At 31.8% G+C, this 22,452-nt stretch overlaps 1 protein-coding gene across 1 annotated transcript in view; it reads left to right on the top strand.

The window, feature by feature from the left end:
- The window catches only part of LOC123662200 (neuroendocrine convertase 2), a 100,887-nt gene that overhangs the window by 53,119 nt on the left and 25,316 nt on the right, over window positions 1-22,452 (top strand). Inside the window, exons 5-6 of the mRNA XM_045597080.1 lie at window positions 2,118-2,194; window positions 8,936-9,024. Coding sequence (XP_045453036.1) covers window positions 2,118-2,194; window positions 8,936-9,024 — 166 coding nt within the window. The remainder of the gene's footprint in view (window positions 1-2,117; window positions 2,195-8,935; window positions 9,025-22,452) is intronic.

The raw sequence follows: 22,452 nt of genomic DNA, 5'->3' as shown, positions 1-22,452 counted from the left end.
ATCATTATCATTAATGGATTCGGTTTTATAGTTTTACTAGAATTTTTTTCAGGTTTTGCTTACGTTATATTTTAATGCTAGTCAAATCGATTGGTATTTTTCGTAACTTTTTGTTGTGTGAAGTTTGCTGGTAAAAAAAGAAATATATAACGTTATCTCATTTTTACGCGATTTTCACTCATTATAATGAAACATTTTTTTCGGATTTTATCACGGTTTAATAAGTTTTTTAAGTGCCCAACGTTTCTCCGACGGGAGGACTGAATCCGACCGTGACCATGGTTGCTGTGAAGTATCCGAAAAGTCGGTCATTTAAAAAACTTAATAAGCTGCGATAAAATCCGAAAAAAAAATGTTTAATCTATACATCTATACAAATAAATAAAATTAGAGTGTCTGTTTGTAATATTAAAATAACCGCTTTTTAATAAATTCATATGTATGTACACACGGAACATATATCAATTTAACAAATTTTATAATTTTTCTCAGTCTGTCTGTCTGTTTGTTCCGGCTAATCTCTGAAGTGGCTGGGCTGATTTTGGCGGGACTTTCACTGGCAGATAGCTGATGTAATAAGGAGTAACTTAGGCTACTTTTATTTTAGTTTTTTTATTATTATTTTATAACTCTGCGAACTGAGCAATGACTATTTTGTTAAATTCCATGCCAACAAAGTCGCGGGCACCGCGAGTTATAATTAACCATCATTCGCTAGATAAATTTATCATTGACGTATGCAACAAGCATTAAGTGTACGTTTTTACGCATTTCTTTTATGTGTAAAACGTACACTTAATGCTTAAACGTACGTTTCATACGTACACACTGTGCTACCTTTCATTAAGGCTATAAAAAGTTTGTATATCAGCGATGATATGATGATGATATAAATGATTTCTTAAATAAGGAAGTAAATACTTTGAACTATGTACCGAACATTCTTTATAATATGTTAGGAAAGTTATGCGTTACTAAATTATAACTATGTACACATTTTTTAGTCATTCCCTTTCACAAGGAAAGCCGTATGCAATTTTAAGATAAAAAGTACTAGCAAGCTCGTAGCTTAAAATCAAACTATGGAAAGTTTTATTTACATCTATTCGTGATTCGAATTTATATACCTACTAGCTGACCTGGCGAACTTTGTACCGCCTTATTTATTTTTTTCTTAAATATAATAATTAATATATCAAAATAAAATATAGCCTACCTTTCAAGTTGGATCGAACTGCACATGGTGTGCGAATTTTATTATAATCGGTTAAGTGGTTTAGGAGTCCATTGAGGACAAACATTGTGACACGAGATTTATATATATTAAGATTTTCAATAGACAGATACATCTTTGACTTCAGTATCAATTACAGAATGCCTAGCCTCCGCTCCAGTGCCTCCTGTTACAGTTTCATTATCAACATAGCTTTCAATGTCGAAGAAATTCTTCCGTATATCATTACCATTTTGACAAGAAACAAACGTGACATTACCAATCGAATAGGGAAAAATAAATAGTATTGTATTATTATTATCAACAGTAGAATCCTTTGTAGATAACTTTTTGATATTTGAATAAATCAATATGGAACATATAATATTATGTACTCAGTATATTTTTGTTCCTTGTCATATCACACGAGTGATATTTTTTTTTTTCGTTTGAAAAAAAATAAGGACATCTATGGTATAATAAAAAACTCGTAACCTCTATCTTGAAACTTTTATTTTATATTGATTGACATGACAGACGTTATACTGTTTTGCAAACTGTTAAACGCGTGAAGTTTTTATATTTTTTTAGTAATTTTCTTAATTTATCTTGTTATAAGAATAGTATGCGGTTAGTTATAAAGAAGAAAAATACTATGTGTGTTAGAAAAGTACTAAAAAAGGAGCTGCTGAATTATCATTAATATTTGAACGGAGTAATCCTAGAAATATCTGATATGCTTTTAAAATTACTTCATGCTATGGAAAGCCGTACACAACGGTGGAAAATTACTGGCCGTTGTTAGGAAAACCATAAAGTTCACAATAACGGATATGTTACAGTTTTATTATCCACATACATGTATAATTTATGTGATGTCATTAAATAAACATGTTTGTTTCAGAATGCAGAGGCTTCTTATGACTTCAGTAGCAACGATCCCTTCCCCTACCCGCGCTACACTGACGATTGGTTTAATAGGTAATACATTTTTTTATTCATTTATTGGATTATCATTATAAGATACAGCACATGTAAACTCTAAAAATACAAAAATTTGGTTATGTATTATCTAACTTTTTTTCTAATAATAGGTAATCTTTCCATGGGCTTAAGCATATTATTTAGCAATTTCAAATTTTTTCATAACCAAATTACAACAATGGAAATAAATGCAGCAAAGTTGCGTGCAAAAGTATAATACATGATCTAATTTAGATGCTATAACGTCGCAAGCCGCCCTGCGTTATCGTTTCAATTTACGTCACGAACGTCGTATGACGACGTGTCTCGTCACTTACTCAGGACAATACGTGCGTCACGTCAATTTTTTAAGATTTCCATACTTTTGGACTTAACAACAGAATAATTCGATATATAAAAAATAATTTAAATAATGTTTAAAGCTATCAATTTAAATTTGCCTTGAAGTATTTGTGCTTATATTTTTTTATGTGTGCGTGCGTGCGTGCGTGCGTGTGTGTGTGTGTGTGTGTGTGTGTGTGTGGTTGTGTCAATGCCTATTCTACAATATTTTTTAAGTTATTTTGTAATTTGATGTATGTTACTTTTTAGTGTTTTATTATTTCTGTAAGCTCTATTCCAATATTAAAGAGAAAGAAAATAATGTCTCACTGTACATTATATTTATAACTTATCATTAAAAGTTATAAATATAAAGTAGAGTTACGTCTAGCCGCACAGTAAGAGATTCCAATTACTCTCAACCATTTTAATTTTAATTCAGTTTTACCACGTGGGTCGGAGAAGACATGAAGATTGATCGATGCGGTTGAGGCTGCAATTCCAATTAAATTTTCAAGCACAATTAAATTGTTTCTAGGGGTTTCGTTATTTCTACTAATTAATATAAAACTGCATATTTTTTCGCTAAAAGTACTTATTATGTCAAACAATTACAAATATGTCTATACAAATAAATAAAATTGGAGTGTCTGTTTGTAATATTAAAATAACCGCTTTTTACTAAATGCATGTGGATGTTTACACGGTACATATACCAAAATATTTTTTCTAATTTTTGTCTGTCTGTCTGTTTGTTCCGCTAATTTTTAAAACGGCTAGGCCGATTTTGGCAGGACTTTCACTGGTAGATAGCTGATGTAGTAAGGATTAGGCTAATTGTATTTTAGAAATTTATTTATTTTATAACTGCGAACTGAACAATAACTTTTTTGTTAAATTCCATGCGGACGAAGTCGTGGGCACAGCTAGTATACAAATAAACTTCACAGTACTTCAAAGGTATTATAAAAAATTAAAATATACTCGTAAATAACAAATAAATGTACATTTATTATTAGTAGAGCAATTTCTCCGAGATAATCTCTAGGCAAAGAATAATAAGTATTGTAATTAAAAGCAAAGCGTTTGTTGTAATTTGCTAAACATAAATAACAATTTGGAAAATAAATAAAGTCCCTAACAAGCCGACCGTAGGGAAGCGCACCAAATATCGATATATCGAAATATCGATATTTTTTCAAAAAAATATCGATAAATATCGGCGATATTTATCGCGGGCACAGCAGCTAGTAATAATATGTAATTCATATATACAATAATATATATATTCTTCATTGTTATCATAATACTTAAGTCTTCATTGTAATAATATGTATCTAATAAAATTAATATACTTGCCAAATATGTATTAATTTTCAATTTGTAGTAAAAATATCGATATATCGAAATATCGATATTTTTTATTCAGTATATATCGATACTTTTAAAAAATATCGATACGATATATATCGATATATTTTTTTCATTTGCCCATCCCTAGCCGACCGCCTTTTATAAATAAACAGATTAGCTTAACAAAAATAAGTAGGAAGTAGGCGTTAAATACAAATATTTAACATAGAATCAACTGAAATTGTATAAATATCAAACGAAATTTCGTGGGTATGAGAGGATAGAGTGACTCTATCAAGCTAACATTGTTGAATCGTTTTCGTTAATGTATGTATGTACTTGAAGACCCACATCGGCACCCTAGCCCGTTGGCGCGGTTTGTAGTGGCCCTGCTTTCTGTGCCGCGGGTTGCGGGTTCGATTCCCGCCTGAGTCTGGGTGTAACATTTGTATTTATATATTTATAAATGTATTATTTCTATGTATGTTTATCATAAAAAATAGTTATAACAGTCAGCTGTTACATGTAATACAAGCATTAAATTGCTTACCATAGGAACAGACGACCGTATGTGTATGTTACAAGATATTTATTTATTTATTTCAAAATTTCTATTCTTTTTTTTTTTCCTTCCAAATAAATTCTACGTGATTATTTAACTGTTGCGATTAATTTATTTAAATGTTAAATGATAACAGACAGTATCACAAAATTATTTTTATAATCGCCACTTAAAATTTTAGGCTTATACAAGGAAGGACATTACTTTTCATAAATATTCAAGGATTTCGAAATAAACTTTGTAGGGAAAGCTTAAAATTCGAATCATTTTAATTTTCATAAATCAACATTATTAATGAGCAAAGTTAATCCTGTAGAATGGCTAAATTAGGTTTCTAAGTATAATTAGGTTAAAGAAAAGTTAGATATATCACTTTTTAAAGTTATTAATAAAAATTTGCGGTTAACACTAGATTTTTTTACTTGAATAACTAAACTGCTCTGGTTTCAAGTCAAAAATAATAATATATTCTTTATTGCACTTTAAAAAAATTTACAGTTATTTGTATACAAATTTAGTTAGCGACAAAAACACCAAATTGTGACCACTCTATTTTTCTCAATAGTGTTTTAACTACTAACCATTAAACAAACGTACTAGCACATAAATTTTGTTGCAAAGAGATAGTTGGAAAACCTAAAAAACCAAGGCTACTACATTGACATTTCTGCTGTATTAGAAATTATGCAAATAAAACTGTAAGGCACAACTGGCTCATTTGGTACACACATATATGTAAATAAGTAATAGTATTTCAATTTGTTCTTTACATTTTGTACTATGTAACATAATTTAGGAGATAGCACGACCACTTCTGTGTCGCTTCAACTGCGATACAAATTGTGTCCTAATTAGATTACTTCAGTTTCAATTTATGGAATAAAATTATTTAATAAAAGTCAAGTTATTATTTAATAAAGTTTAATTATTAAATAAAAGTCCTCCCGTGACCATGGTTGCTGTAAAGTATCCGAAACGTCGGGAATCAAAAGTTAACAATAAACCGCGATAAAATCCGAAAAAAGTGTTTTATTAAATGAGTAAAATTCGCGTAAACATTAGAAAACAATATATGAATAAAATTATGTTTCATTACATTTCTTAGAGTCAATAATATATTTATTATATATTTTGTTAGCGATTTTATGATTTTTATTTCCACTACTAAGGAAATAATATTAACAAAACGTAAAAATAGAAAAAATAACTTAAATTCAGTTGTGCCATAAATGCATACTTAAATTCGACATTGAAATCAATAATTTTTATTAACAACCCTTTCCTTCGTTCTTTGATAAAATAAAATTGCTAATAATATTTATTACCACGATCTCCATAGATTATAACGTAACTGAAGTAGAAAAAAACATAACATTAGCAATACATGCAACTGCGACATGAAAAATGGTAGGTACTAATTCTTGTTTTTCTAACAAGACCCATCCCACCAAAAACATTTTCATGAAAATGTTGCCAAGACGAGATCATATGGCTCGTACTGTCAAAAAGTTATCAGATCTCATGTAGAGCCAAGCTTCTAACTCTACACGCCCTAACTCTGCAAGCCCTAACTTCACAAACCCTACACCTTAGTCAAAATATGTGGCTTGGCCAAAAGCTTGGAATAAATTTTTCACCTTACGCCCACGTGATGGTAACGAAACGTCTCATACAAACTTCCATCCCCTAGTTTAAGGGGTTGGGGAGTAAAAGTTCTAAGTTTTAGAATTTTTTTGTTGTTTGTTTACTAATACTAGCTTACATACCAAATTTCAGCTTTCTGGGACTTCAGGAAGTACTCTAAGAATTTTGATGATCATCAGTGAGTGACGAAATCGGGTTTTTTTAGATATCAATAAAATCTAAAGTATAAGAGCTATGCAATTGAAACTTTATATGTTTAATAAGTCCACTATTAACATCATATCCCGAGAATTTCGTTTATCTTATATAATCCAAACCTAAGTTATGAGGGTTCAAAAAAACGACGAAGCGCTTCGAGAAAAGATAGGTAGTGCTTTTCTTTTTTTTTTTGGCTCGTCTTGGCGGGGGCACTACCGTGCCCCCAGATAACACAAATGAGAAACTTACTGTCACGTACTGCTTAGTGCAAAACACACAAGGGCACATACAAACTAATGTCTTTTCCTACATTTTAAAACACAAATGCTTATCTTATTTTTAGTTTTTAATTAAATCGATATCCAAATTAAAATGTTTAAGGATAAAAAATCAAAAGTATGGAATATCTTTAAAAAATTTCCACGATTGACACTCAAGACGTGGCAAAGACGTAAGCAACATATTTTAAAAATATTCAATTCTATTTCTTTATATAAAGCTTTAAATAACGAATCTATTTATTAAGTGTATCCATTTACGGCTTCTAAAAGTTTTATTCTATAAACTGGAATACTGGCGCTGAAGTACTTTACTTTAAATACAAGTTTCAATTTTATTAAGATCCACTCATACTATTACAGACGAATAATTTAATTAATCTGTTGTTAATTATAGTCAAGCCATTAATCATTAAAATCTCTATCTATCATCAAATTTCGCGACTGTTTTGAAATAGATTTCTCAAACATTCGTGGTTATACAAATAAATGATATAAATAATGCCCTGTCCATTGTCACAGTGAAACTACTTTCTGCTTCAGGAGTGCTTCTGCCACTTTTTTGGTTGTATCATATGTATGTTTTATACCTTAAACGCATGCTATAAACATTAAGTTGCCTACCTTAAAAATACACAACTGTGTGTTAAGCACATATCTACATATCTTTATACATCTAGGTACATATCAACATAAATATGTTAAACATATTTATGTGTTCCACCTGTGTATACATTTTTGTATACACAGGTGGATATATTTCATGCTCTTTCTGTTCAGTATGTTTTTCTAATTTCTCCGACAAAACAATAGGTATAATTAAATCTACTCGAGACAAACCAAAAACACAATGATCTCCAAATAATTCAAATTGACGCGCTCGGTTTGGTCTGTCTAAATTACTCAATTGGTCAGTTACCGAACAAATTAGAAGCGATCAAAAATGAGTTATGAGTGGTCTGTCATAATGTACACCGATAATTTATCCCTGAATATAAATAGGGTTATCACTGTCAAACATTTTGATCCGACTAAATTTCTTATTTCATTCTCAATATTATTTCCGCTCAGCTTATCTTATATGCTCTTGTGTTTTTTTATTTTTATAATATCTAGATCGGGAAACTAGCGTATGGCTCACCTGATAGAAAGCGATTACCACAGCTTCGAGACATCTGCAACACCAGAAGCATCGCAAGCGCGTTGCCGGACCCATCTCCAATTCACCTTACTCACCAACAGGAAGAAGAAAATGCTTGAAAACGGTGTTATTTGGCTGTAATCTTCTGTAAGGTCGAGGTACTACCCCAGTCGGGCTGGTCCATATTTTGAGCAGGAAATTTCCTGCTGTGCCCTACCTCAGAATTTTGATTAACAAATATACGAAGAGTTGAATTAGTTTCGAATTTCATATAAAAGTTAAATCGGTTGTTGTTTATTAGTTTTCATAAAAATCGGTAGAAATTTTATATAGTTTTTGTAGTTTTGTTTACTATTTAAGAACTATTGGTCTAATACCCGTAACAACAGCTCTGGTGTATTGTTTTTAGTCGCCTAAAACACCGACCGATCGATTGCTTTAGCGCCCTAAGTTTTAAGTAAGTTATTATTCACTTCCTTATCGCCGCACACTAGCATTGCCGCAGCTAATATTCAAATCTTATTTAATTTAGCACATGAATTTTTTGTACAACAATGTGAAAAGTGTTTTCACTTTAGTTGTGTAGGTACATTTTGCATTAATAACCTACACATGTAAATTGGTTTCTTAATTGCTTTTGCATATTACAAATGTTTAGATTACATAAATTTTACTAACTTATTTATTTATTTTATTTATTTAACACTTTATTGTACACCATACAAATAAAATAAGCAAGCAACATTAGCAATAATTTGTAGAAACAAAAATGTACAAAAGGCGGCCTTATTGCTTAAGAGCAATCTCTTCCAGGCAACCTTAAAAGAAAAAAAAAAGGCAACTAACTTAGTTAATCGCTACTAAACTGTTGTCTCTTTAGGGACATAAATAGGGTAATAAATGTTGCGTAAAGGTGATCTTTCCTCGGCACAGTTACCCCTCACATTGAAGACAACAACGTGAGGTAGTATTATTGTACGATTGAGTGTCTAGTGACTTAGAAGCTGTAATTTATTATGTAATATTGAAATACTTTTATACGTAAAAGCACTAAATGTAGTAGATCTTGGTTATACTGGTGAAATATCTTTTTTACTTTTAATAACAGTTACAATATTTGTGTAAATGTATATTGTGTAGTTGTATGTAATTTTGATGCGTTAATGGGAACCTGAATATGTGTGTAAGTAAAAGTTTTTAATAAAGATATGTTTGTCTAATGACTGGTATATTTGTTTTAGTCACGGAACGCGGTGTGCTGGCGAGGTGGCAGCGGCGCGTGACAACGGCGTCTGTGGGGTTGGAGTTGCTTACCACTCCAAAGTCGCTGGTAAATATCAATGTTATTTCTATTGCCTTGTAACAAAGAATACTATCACATACATACAATCTCTCACACACACGCACACACACTCAGACGTAAATATATTTTACAATAATGGATGAGCGTGGAAAACTCTACGGTTCGACTTATGATATATATAAATATATATATAAGTATATCACGTAATTATTTTCTACAAATACTTTAAACAAAGTTGGTGTACTGTTAAATCCAGTTTAGCCACTAATCTCACAATTACAAACTTGAGTGAAATCGTAAATTAATTAAAAACCTTGAGTGAAATTTTAAATTAATTATATCCTGTTCGGTAATTGAAAACATATTATTCATTATAATTAATTAATCTGCAGTATAATCTCGTGGCAGGTTAAGCTCCGATCCTCTCTTCCGTATGAGAAGTAATGTTTATTTAATGAAGTCTTCAGAAGTAATGAAGTCTTTAAAACTTTCGTTTTACGGTTTTCGGTACCCTTATTAATTTCAGATGTACCTACGTTATTATTTCAAGATGTTGTACTGATTAATTGAGGCTCGTCATAAAATTAAACTAAATAATTAGTTTGCTGGCAAATGAAAAAAGTCGACTTCAATTTACACAGAAAAGTTATTACTTTTCGCTGTAAACAACGTAGTAGTCAAAAAAATAATCAATTAAATACGCATTATTTGGGGTAACTCAAAGAGTATTAATTAGATCTCCATCAAATTTAAAATGGACTACATGCCTTGTACAAACTTACGAGTTACTTAAAAGTTACGAGCTAAAATATATTAAAAAATACGGTTGAATTGAGAACCTCTTCCTTTTTTGAAGTCGAAGAATATGCTATTGCGTTATTTACTTTTATTCAGATGCTAATACTTAACTAGAACATTGTATTAAGTTAAATTAAGGTTTTCACAAAATTTATTACTTAGTGTATATTATTATTTTATTCAAATGAACGTTAGACGTTAGAAGATCGTTTGACATCTCGTTGGAATAAATTTTAAAATTAGAAAAGTGGATTTTTTTTACTTTGCTTTACATAATTATGTGTATTTGTATGTATTTTGGTAAAACTTCATTAAAATATAAATATAATTATGTTAATAAAGCAACTCAAAAGTGACAAGTGAACATTTTAAGTACTATATTTTTTTGTGTAATTGGATTTTATTTAAAAAATATTCCAGTTTTGTTTTATTATAAGTGACTCAGGCTAAGTATCGCCAGACTACCCAGGTAATAGACGTATATTACTCATAAAAAAAAGTTTAAAAAATAGATGCATTTTAGATTATAGTAGCCGGATACTATAGTAGAAACAAACTACCAGATGCGACCGTAAGTCGCGTCTGAATGCCGGAATCCGATAGCGTGCATAGTCAGTTCGAACGATACTTCCCGCACTTTAATGATACCATATCTAAAAATACTGTTAACACTAATCTATTAATGAATAATACACAAAATTATTATAATGGCTATAAGTAATCGATAATTGTATTATCCATCTTTAATTTAATACTCTTTTGTAGTTTGATAACCAATCAAATTGTCTTTACTTAAAATAAATTATTTTTGAGCTCTTGTGATAAATTTTAAAACATAAAATGAAACATTATTTACAAATAAATGACTTCTATTAGTAAAAATATAAAACTTAACCATCATAAAGCTATAATTACTAAATCAGATCAATGGAGCTTTAAATATATTTTGTTTAGTCATTCATTTTAAGATACTTTCCATCCAAAATAAAGTAATCTCATCGATTGTTTGTAACTTTAACTAAAAATAAGAATTTGGAAAAATAACTTAATAATATTTTATATCGACAAGTAATACAACGTAAGTAGACGAAAAAATAGTCAAGCACATACGCATTATCAAAGATTACTCCAAAAGTTATAATCAAGTCTCGATGAAATTTCAGTGTTACCATATAATAAACGTCGGCTTTTGATTAAATTAAAAATCATCAAAATCGGTAAACCCAGTAAAAAGTTATGCGGATTTTCGAGAGTTTCTCTCGTATTCTCTGTGATCCCATCATCAGATCCTGGTTTCCTTATCATGGTATCAAACTAGGGATATCTTCTTTCCAACAAAAAAAAATATCAAAGTCGGTTCATAAACGACAGAGTTATCCCCGAACATACATAAAAAAAATATATATGTATATACGGTCGAATTGAGTAACCTCCTCCTTTTTTTTAAGATGGAAAAAAATTAATATTCATCGAAAATTTATCTGTTTGATAACCCTATGTATGTCAGACAGCTTTAACTGTAGCTGGTGAAACAGAGAGTCCAACGAAACTGTTAGAATGTAACGTTTTGTTTTTTAAATAACACGCAATCAAAAAATATATCTAGAAAAATATGAATTACTTAAGATATATTTCTAGTTTCACATATTAACGTTTTATTAACCTCAGATAATTGGTAATTAACTTTGTGACCATCCCCTGAGTGTTATATTATTTCCTATCATTCTAGCAAACTATTTTTGCACAGAGACACGTATATCAATAAAATGTTGTAATATTATTAACTAGATGACCTCGTTTTGTAATTAATACAAGAGGTATTGAAGGTATTAGGTCGTATTCAAGTGTTGATTGAAGTTGGCCAATGCATTGTCTTCCAATACATATTCATGCTAAGCAATAGGTAGCTGCATACCTCTTTCACGAGCTTCAGAAACGTACGTCTACTATTTGTATTCAAATCAATACTCCTAGTTTATAAACTATAGTTGATACTGCGTGTACGTCTGAGAGTTTGTATAGAGCTTATTAAGTTAGTTAAGAACAATAGCAAAAACGTAATTCAGTATCAAAATGTCCTATTTTTAATTTACATTAGTACCCTATTTTTGTTTGTTGTTTCCTATTTTAGTAACGTTAGTTAGCTTTTTATAATGTACTTGATTTTCCACGGGCTATTCTCCGCAACTCGACGTCTTAGTGCGCCTATTTTGCGTGGTTTTATAATGTACTTACTTATGTTCCATTTTGAGTAAAATTTTCTTCTGTATATGTCACATGCTTATTTGATTGTGAAAGCTATGTATGCATAGCATGCTATGTATACTTAAATAAATAAATATCTGCAGAAAATAATTTTGAAAGGCAAAATAAAGTAGTCGTTTAATAAAAAAATATTAAAATTATATTTATTAGGAAATATTTTCTGTGTGGTTACGGCAATGAAGAATATAGCCACCCCCTCTCTTACCGTAGGTGTCGTAAGAGACGTCTAAGGGATAAGACTGTTCCACTACCACCTTAGAACTTAAAAAGCCGACCGATGGCGGGATAGCAATCCAACTACTGGCAATGAAATACACAGGCCGTAGACGGGCACCAGCGTCTTCGGTACGACACAGCCAGCCAACGCGCCTGCCCAGCGTGGTGACTATGGGCAACACACAAGGGTTCACACCATTTTTGGCGTGAACTTGTGGAGGCCTATGTCCAGCAGTGGACTGTGATTGGCTGAAATGATGATGATGATGATGATGATGAGGAAAAATTTTGTTGTTATAATATGTTATTTACGATCGGTGTTTATAAGATATCAAAAAATCCCACTGACTCGTTGATTATTATTCAAAATATATATTAGGAGCAATTAGCATTGAACATACTTCGTAAACGTTGTTGTAAGCGTCGTCGTATTAATCAAACAGCAAATAATAAGCAATTACATAGTACATCATAATTAAGGAATAATTAACTTGTACGACTTCAGTTTGTAGACAAGCCAATGATTATTTTACGTCTCGTTTTGTACTAACAACATTTCTCTTATTTGTACTAAATTTTACTCGGTCATATCTTTGTTTGAAGTGAATTGAAAAAGTTTCCAAATATCTCATTGCTTGACTAAGACCTTTTCCCTATAAGGGAGTAGTGCTGGAGCTTCATTCACCACCCTGAGATGCTGAAGATTACGGTATAATGTCTCACTTTGAGATGTTTTAGGATAACAATTGCGACAGACCAAAATCGCCCCAGTAATAAGCTTACTATATATTTTAATTTAATTTATATGTGATTGAGTAAGTAATTTATACGGTTAAATAATTGGTCTATCACTGACACAGTAAAACATAATTATATGTATTATAAATAAAACGTATAATGTATAAAAATGTGTAGAACGGATAGACTATGTAAGCCGATTTTTTTTTTGCAGTTTTTCATTACTTTAGTAGGTACTTACGTAATGAAAAATTTAGAAAATTGAGCAGTAAAGTGGGAAATTTAAGAAAATCTAAAGAATATTTAAATTTCACCCGTTTGACAGTATAAAAAAATCGCTAGACTAATCTTCTGTCTTGACCCTATTAGCATACACTATAATAAAAAAAAAAACATATTTTGTACTTACTAATAACCAAATGTATGTAAATATACATATATTGTATTACATTGATAACATTTAAGTCGTTTATAAAAACTTCGACACACGCTTGACGGCGAAAACAATAGGTACTTACTATCGCGACACACTCGATCACATATAGATAGATAGGGAATTCAAGGGTACGTTATTGTATAAAATTTCATGTTCACAGAATTAGTTCTTTTTTAGTTGGTTATCTATTAATGGTGTAAAATCAAAATTACTAAACTGACGATGGGTTTTTATTAAACCTATGGGTGACGAAAGCTTCTTAAGAGAAAGGGAGGGATTGAGAGTAGGGTCGGAAACACGCTTGCGATGCTTCTGATGTTGCAAGCGTTTAGAAGCTATCGTAATCGCTTACCATCAGGTGAGTCGAGCCGTACGCTTGTTTGCCGTCCTGGTTGTATAAAAAAATGACAAATATTTATATATACTATTTAGACGAGTCTAAATCTAAGTCTAAGTCTGTGATGATTCAGATAGTCTGGGCATTTATGTTTGTTTGTTTCTAAGACTTGCACACAGAATTTGCTTCGTAATAAATGCCGTTGTGTTTGACGTGATTTTAAATTTTTTTTAAATATTTTAATGAATTTTTGTTTCAATGTGCTTATACTTAGAATCCAGAATGAAAGTCAAAAATAAATTGACGATAGAGATGATTTACATTGTTTAAGAATTCACGCAAATTCTGTAATTATAATTCCAAGTGACAAAAAAAATTCTTCACCAAAAAATTGTGGTAAATATTTCGATATTTATAAGTTATTCTATTGTAATCCGTGTAATAAATATCAAAAGTTGGTATAAGCCTAATACAAGTTGGGACCAACACCAGATTAACGAAATTATGTTTCTTAGAAGTTAAATATCAATATTTAATAAGTAAAGTTGGATAAGTTAATATTTCAAATAAGTGCGTAACATTTAACAATGAATTATTAAACTTTATAATAAATTTTTCATACTATGTATAATCTTATATATATATTTGACTGGCTGGTTGATGCAGTTTGTAATGACCCTAATTTGCAAATAAAAAATAATTGCTGAAATATTAAGGAGCACCGCTTTTTGATGATCGCGTAGAAGTCGTCGGTACGCGCCTCGGCGAACATAGATGAAGCGCGACAAACGCGTGGCAAACATAACAACATCCTGAACGCGTTATTGTAGTAGACGTGCAGTGTGCTGTATGTTCTCTTCGTAAAATCCACCCACAGACTGCTCGTGTAGAAAGATTGACAGTCAGCTTTGAAAAGCGTCAGTTTGGCTTGTTTACTACAGCGCACAAATTCTGTGAACCAACATGTTACAACGAACAGACAGTGCCTGCCCTACGTTCTGTTTCAATGTCAACTGTATCTGGCAAGCTCACAGTGAGCCAGTGACCCAGATACTTGAATCGGTCAACTTTTTTCAACTGAGATCCCCCTACAGGAAAACAAATTACTCTCCGTTGACTCCTCGTGTCCCCCGCCCGCAAAACCATGAATACGCTTTTAAGCGCGTTACATCTCCGCCCATGAGCCTCTACATACACATGTGAAGCGACTTAGTCAAGGCACCGACCGACGGGCTCACCAGCAACATATTGTCTGCGTAACTGTTACCGTACTGTGTTATTATTGATGCATGTCCCGCCTACATGACATCCTATCTAGGTGCTGCTGAGCCGGTGGATTTGTTTCTACCATGTTGGATTTTGAATGATGTCACACAGCTTACCATTGTCATCCAAAGAAAACGTGTATACAAAATTCCAGCTCAATCGGTTGAGATATGTGCTTCAAATTCAGTTGCAAGATACCACCCTAACAAACATACATAAATGTATGTATATATATTTATATAATTTGCAAGTAACATAAAAGCTTTTAATTAATGAGTTATTGCTATATTCTGCCGCGTCTCTCAGAATACTTATAGCTTCATCATACCTAGCAGCACATAGGTAAATAGTAAAGAATATTCAATATTGCTAACATTGTTCTAATATTTTTCTTTAGTTTAGGGTAAAACCGGGATAGCTGCCTCACTTTTTGAAATAGCCACCTAATTTTAAAAATATGATTTTTATACGAATAATTTTTATTAATGTAGCTAGCTCGGTCCTTTATGTTGAATTATTACTATTCTTTTTTAACCTACCCAATGCAGATTAAGCAGAAATTAGCTTTTCGTGAACCCCTTTTTTTGAGGATAGATGCCTACCTATATGGATAGTTGCCCCATCATGAAAATAGTGAGTAGGATAGATGCCCTTTAAACCGTGTAAACGAAAAACCCAAACCAAATGTTAGGTAGTTCTACTCCTAATATATCGATTGTCTTCAAGAAACATGGGCCATAGTAATGAAAAACATTTTGCGTTTTTTTATATCTTTTAATTGTTATAATTAGAATATAATTTTTATATCACACAGATTACTATACCTTATTAAATTTTTAAAGCTTTTGTTTAACTAAAATATAAATTCTTAAGTTATATATATATATATATATATATATATATATATATATATATATAGAACAGACAGATGTTCGTATATATATTAAATTTTACAAGCATTTATTCAACAAAAGTATAAATTCTTAATTGTTGGTATAAAATATTCATATCAAGTGTCAACATGCACATTGCATAATCATACTTTCTCATCGAAAGCTGACTGTAGGTTTTCTATAGTCCAAGAACATATTCGAGCTCGCATTCCTTCCTTTTTTTTATATTTTCGTGGCATAGTTCTGCTAGAATCAGTAAAACATCGAAATATAAACATACCTAAATACATAAAAAATATAACAGACACAAAAAAAATTATACATATAAACTTACTCTGTATATGGTGAATGAAGGGATAGATGCCCCCTATACCTCAAAAAATCAGGGCAACTATCCTTTGTGATTGGGATAGATGCCCACGTATTTTTTAAATAAATTATAAATAAAATAGCATCTATTTACAACGATATGCAGACTCAATGACCTAGTATATAGACGTGATAAAAAATATAACGGAATTTATTACTATTTATAAAATTATACAACCTTAAATGCTAACCTTTAAAACTTTGACGTGTTTGTAAATTTCGCCACGGAGAAAATTACACACACGATCCAAACGCGTCTTTGCCACACGAATATCTGTGGATATCTGAGGTACGGGGTGTCTTTGACTCCTACTTAAGCGATTAATTTTTATTTGTGAGTTCGGGATGTTAGGTTTTTAGAACATGAGGCATCTATCCCACTGCGGCATCTCTCCCGGTTTTACCATATACCAAAATTCTTTATCTACTATATTTGACTGACGAATTCTTATTTATATAACATGCACGTAATATTACGTGCTTGAGTTACGTTCATTTGGGACAGCGAGAATTATTTCATATAAAAAAAAAAAAAACTTTTATATAAAAGGAAATCTGTAGCGAGGCCCGAAATCGTTCGTGCTCCGCTGGATCGTGTGATTAATGTTTTACAAATATCATTTATTATGTTATGGCTGGAATACTTATGTATAAGAGCATTAGTAGACGACCCTCACGGCTTTATATATTATTTTTAATCAACTTAAAAATTAAGGAGGTTATTAATTCGACTTTATTTTTTTAGATATGTTTTACTTCATAACTTTTTACTGAGGAACACAAATTTGATGATTCCTTTTGTATTCAAAAGCTGGTGCTTGTCGTGTGGTCTGAAGACTTAAAAGTAGTTTTGTATCCCTAATTATGTGTAAGCCTATAATGTAAGTAGGTATCTATTGTTGATGAAAATTGAAGTCGGTTTTTTTTAGAACAAACAATTTATTATTGACCCTCAGGTCATGAATTTTAGTAAAAGCCACTAGTAGTCATAGTAATTGCAATTTGCTATATTTGTACTAGTGCCGGTTATTTTGAAAATGTTTAGTTGGACATTAAACAATACTTTGTCGCCTTGACAGAGTCCCACAAATAAAGATGGCGTTCGAAAGCTTTTTTTTATAGAACTAGTTCAGCAAACAAGCTCACGGCTCCCGTAAAGGTAAGCGATTACGATAGCATATAGAGGCTTGCAATACTACCCGACTAGAAAAAAGGTCAGGTTCAACCAGATCATGTATCTGGACCGGATCAGGATAGAATGAGGCATGCCAGATCCGGCAAGCTCTATCAGGACCAGGTTTGGTCTAGGCAAGGATAGCCTGATGTAAAATATATTTAAGTACGGTAAGGCATACTGGATCAGGAACCGGTCCGGTCCAGATAAGGACAGCTTGATGTAAAACATAATCAAGTATGGTAAGGCATACTGGATCAGGACCCTCTCCGGTCCAGATCAGGATAGCCTGATGTAAATTATTATCAAGTATGGTAAGGCATACTGGATCAGGACCCGGTCCAGTCCAACAATTTATTCAAGAATATGCATTCGTGTTTTTTAAAAGGACCGGCTGATCAGGATGAAATAAGATTTCCTGATCTGGACCCGATTAGGAAATCTCATCTTATCCTGATCAGGTCCAGACATATTTTCTGCGTTACATACCTCATCCGGTCCAGATCAGGCATGCCCGCTCCGGTCCTTCTAAGGAAGACGAAGAAAATTCTACTCGGGTAGAAGTATGCAAGCCCGTTGTCGACCTCAGTATCCCCCCTAGGAGCTCTGGTCACCTTACTCACCACAGAAACACGACACTAATTGAAAGCACTATTATTTAGCTGTGACAACAATACCAAAAACTAAAATATAAATACAGTAGGTACTTATATTCCAATTTTTGTGTGACAATAATTAGCAATAGATCTATAAAGTTATATTTTTTATTGAAATATTTTATATGGGTGTAGTAGACAACTTTTGTTACGACCAATTACGATAATAATTATAATAACCTTTGCAGTGGAATACGTTAATTGGTTAAAATAATTAACATCTACAGTCACGTAAAAAGGCAAGACAGCTGCCACGTATCACAACAAATTTCCCATTTCTACCTTCTGTTAATGCCTTGCGATGTTAATTAGTATTCATGAAGTGCCGTATGAAATAAACCTTCAAAAGATGTACTAATTATCATAATAGAATAGCGTTTTTGCTTTTTGGTTAAAGTGACACCGAGATTAGAGTCTAAGATCCTTTTGAATCTGTTGTATCGTTAGCTACATTATCGATTTACGATGCCTTGTAAAGATTATGTTTGTTAAAATCACGGTGCATCATGTTAATCCAAAGCAAATTGTTTCATTTAATTTCGACCTTTAATGACTATTACAGCCATTACTTTTATAGAATGAATACCATCCAGATGGAACTTGTGAATAACCTATAAAATAGTCAACCGTACGAATTCGAGCAATTTCAGTGTATCAGCTAATCCCCAGCGAACAGAGGATTAAACACGATGGCACTAAATCCTCTGTTTCTGTTTGTCTGTTCTAATCTCTTTTGTAGGAGAGAAGGTCTTTACAAAATAGTAGATATCCATTTTCATACTATTACTGTTGTCAATATTGAAACTATGAGTTGGTATAAAAATATTTGTCTTATCATCTCAAAAACGGACTTCTAATTTTAAAATGTAGCATATTATATGTAATGTATTTATTAATACACTTTTCTAATTTCATTTAATTCCAATTTGTTAAATTTATTCAGATTGTTTCTTGGTTCGACCGTAACTATAATAATGTTTTTTTTTTTAATAATATATAAATAAATATCGGGTCCATAAATATTTATATATGAGATATTTATATATGTAAGTAAGATTTATTTTAAAACACAAATATACGATACTTTCGTGTAAAAAATATAGAACCTTCTTGTAAGATGTTAAATAATTTTAACAAAACAAATATGTTTAACGTCGGTCATTATAATTCGTAGTTCTAAAGATGTTTTTTTTTTTTTTGAAGTTATATTTCTTTTGGCGCGTTAGGGAAAAATGATGAGAGTAAATTTACGATGCGTGCGCACACCGACACAAAAAACCGACAGCCTGAAGTTAGCTAGTCAACGAACAAGAAGTTAGCAACGTGAAGTTAGCTAGTCAAGGAAGTATCATTTCTTACGTGCGTACATAAGTACAAACACAGTTTTTTTTTTCAATATAAATTGAATAATAAATCTTCCACAAATGAGGTAGAGACAGAATTGTATTAATTGGATATTGCCGACTAAATTACCATCATCTCATCTACTAAATTATCATCAAGTCTAAAGAATCCGCCTAACCGAAGTGGAGGTAGATGGCGTCGTATATATATATATATATATAGTCACCAAAGGGTAACGCTATCTTTACAGATAATTAATATTACACCAATAATCATCAAAAGCTCTTAATATTTATTTCCATTTGAACAATTATGTTGTCCATAAAACATAAATGGAATGGAGTAAGACTTATTTCAGCCACTTTCATCACTGAAAAACACATCAAACTGTTAATTGAATACATTTTTGTGGTTTCGTTTGTATTATAATTAAGTTTGAGTAAGTAAATATTCTGTTTAATAATAGTAAAAACAATATTACGTTTAATTAATTATAAGTATTTAATTTAGACGAAGACCATGAGCAACATAACTTCTCTATTTTCATGTCTCTTCTGTCTTCTGGTATCAAATAGCACATTTACTCATTTTACTATTTTTACTATTATTTGGACTACATAATATGGTGTGTAGATCAAGCTTTGAATACATTTTATTAGTAAGATAAAGTGGCTTTGTGTAGCAGTAACATATTTACAGATAGTTACTGCTACAAATAATTAAAACTAATGAAATCGGTGTATTTATGGTTTTAGACTTTTAGTTAAGCTTTTATCAAAAGTCATGTCTGTTGCTGATTGGTTGTAAAAATCTTTTTTTTTCTGTAGCATTACTGTTCAGAAAAATAAATTCCAGTTCCAATGACTCAATATATAGGCTTTTTAAGTAATGTATTTTAAATCAGGTTTGTAACTAGTTGTAGACCTACCGATAACGTCTAGACCATTTTCTCTTTCACATATAAGCCTCGAAAAGATCGCTTTTCAGAGATAAGAACGGCTTTTGTACCGTCTTTCTACCGTCCAACTACTATACTTTGCTTTTCATTTTCTTGACTTTTAATATTTTTAACCGACTTCACAAAAGGAGGAGGTTACTCAATTCGACCGTATATATATATATATACTAGCTGTGCCCGCGGCTTCGCCCGCGTTGAAATCAATGTGACACAAAGTTTTTCCGGCAAACTTCCAGTGAAACTCTCATCATAATCGGCTTAGTCGTTCCATAAGCCTTCCTCTTGAAGCCCTTTCCATTGATGAAACCGCATGAAAATCCGTTCCGTAGATTTTGAGGGAATCGATCACATACACTTTTGGGGACTTTGTTTTATAATACACTAACTGTTGCTCGCGAAGACGTCCGCGTGAAGCGCGCGTCGCGCTTAACAAAATGGTTCGTTGAATTCGTCAGAATTGTGGTATGAAATAATGTAGTAATAATATAGTATTGTAGTGTAAATATGTTTCAATATACTGCATGCAATTTAGTTTTTAATATGGTTCTACGTAACTATATGTCATAGAATAGCGTAACGCTCCTCCGTGACTCCGTGAAGACAGGGGTAAATAAAAAGTATTCTAGTAATGTAAAGGTTAGATATTGTAAAAAATATATTTTTTGTACTACTTATAAGTGATCAATATAAATGTCTATTGAACACATAGGGTTGCAGCGCGGTTATTTTACTTTAAACCGACTCTGCTGTATAAGTTTCATACAAACTATCAACCCCAATTAAACCCCCTTAGCGGTGGAATATCGCAAAATCCGTTCTTAGCGGACGTCTATTAATTATAATCTACCTCCCTGCCAAATTTCATCTTTGTCCATCCTGGATGAATGGACCATCCAGCAGTTTTTGAGTTCTCGTGATGAGTGAGTCATCTTTCTCTTTTATATATATATATATATATATATATATATATATATATATATATATATATTACGATGCATTATTTGAACACCTTTTCACCATGTATAGAGCATACATTTTAAATTTCAAGTCTCTTACTTCAAAAACATAGGACTTTTATATAAACTTCCAAGCCCCGTTTTACCCTTTTAAGGGTCGAGTTTCGTAAAATTAGTTCTTAGCAGATGTCTACGCCTTATAAGAAACCTACCTGACAAATTTTAAGTTTATAACTGTTATAGTTTCGGAGATTTCGTGATAAGTGAGTCAACCTACCATCCCCCGTTTTAACCCTAAAAAGGAGTTGATTTCTAAAGATACATTATTTGGATACCTTTTTACTATCTATACATACATTTTAAATTTCAAATCTCTTACTTCAAAAACATAGGACTTTCATACAAAGTCCCAACTCCCGTTTTACCACTTTAAGGGTCGAGTTACGTTAAATCAGTTCTTAGCATATGACTACGCTTTATATGGAACCTACCTGCTAAATGTCAAATTTGTAGCTGTTATAGTTTCGGAGATTTCGTGATGAGTGGGTCAACGTAACATCCCCCGTTTTAACCCCAAAAGGGAGTTGATTTCTAAGAAACATTATTTGGACACCTTGTTACCATCTATAGAGCATACATTTTAAATTTCAAGTCTCTTAATTCAAAAACATGACTTTCATACAAACTTCCAACCCCCGTTTTACCCCCTAAGAGGGGTCGAGTTTCGTCAAATCCATTCTTAGCAATAGTTTACGCCCTATAAGGAGCCTACCTGCTAAATTTCAAGTTTGTAAGTATTATAGTTTCGGAGATTTCGTGATTAGTGAGTCAACGTAACATCCCCCGTTTTAACCCCAAAAGGGAGTTGATTTCTAAAGATACATTATTTGAACACCTTGTTACCATCTATAGAGCATACATTTTAAATTTCAAGTCTCTTACTTCAAAAACAGGGGACCCATACAAACTTCTAACCCCCATTTTACCCCCTTAGGGGTTGAGTTTCGTAAAATCCGTTCTTAGCGGATGTCTACGTCCTATAAGGAGCC

The sequence above is a fragment of the Melitaea cinxia genome, chromosome 18 (genome assembly GCF_905220565.1).
Source record: "Melitaea cinxia chromosome 18, ilMelCinx1.1, whole genome shotgun sequence".
Lineage (NCBI taxonomy): Eukaryota > Metazoa > Arthropoda > Insecta > Lepidoptera > Nymphalidae > Melitaea > Melitaea cinxia.
The sequence above is the reverse complement of the archived record's forward strand: the minus strand, read 5'-3'. Positions and strand labels throughout refer to the sequence as shown.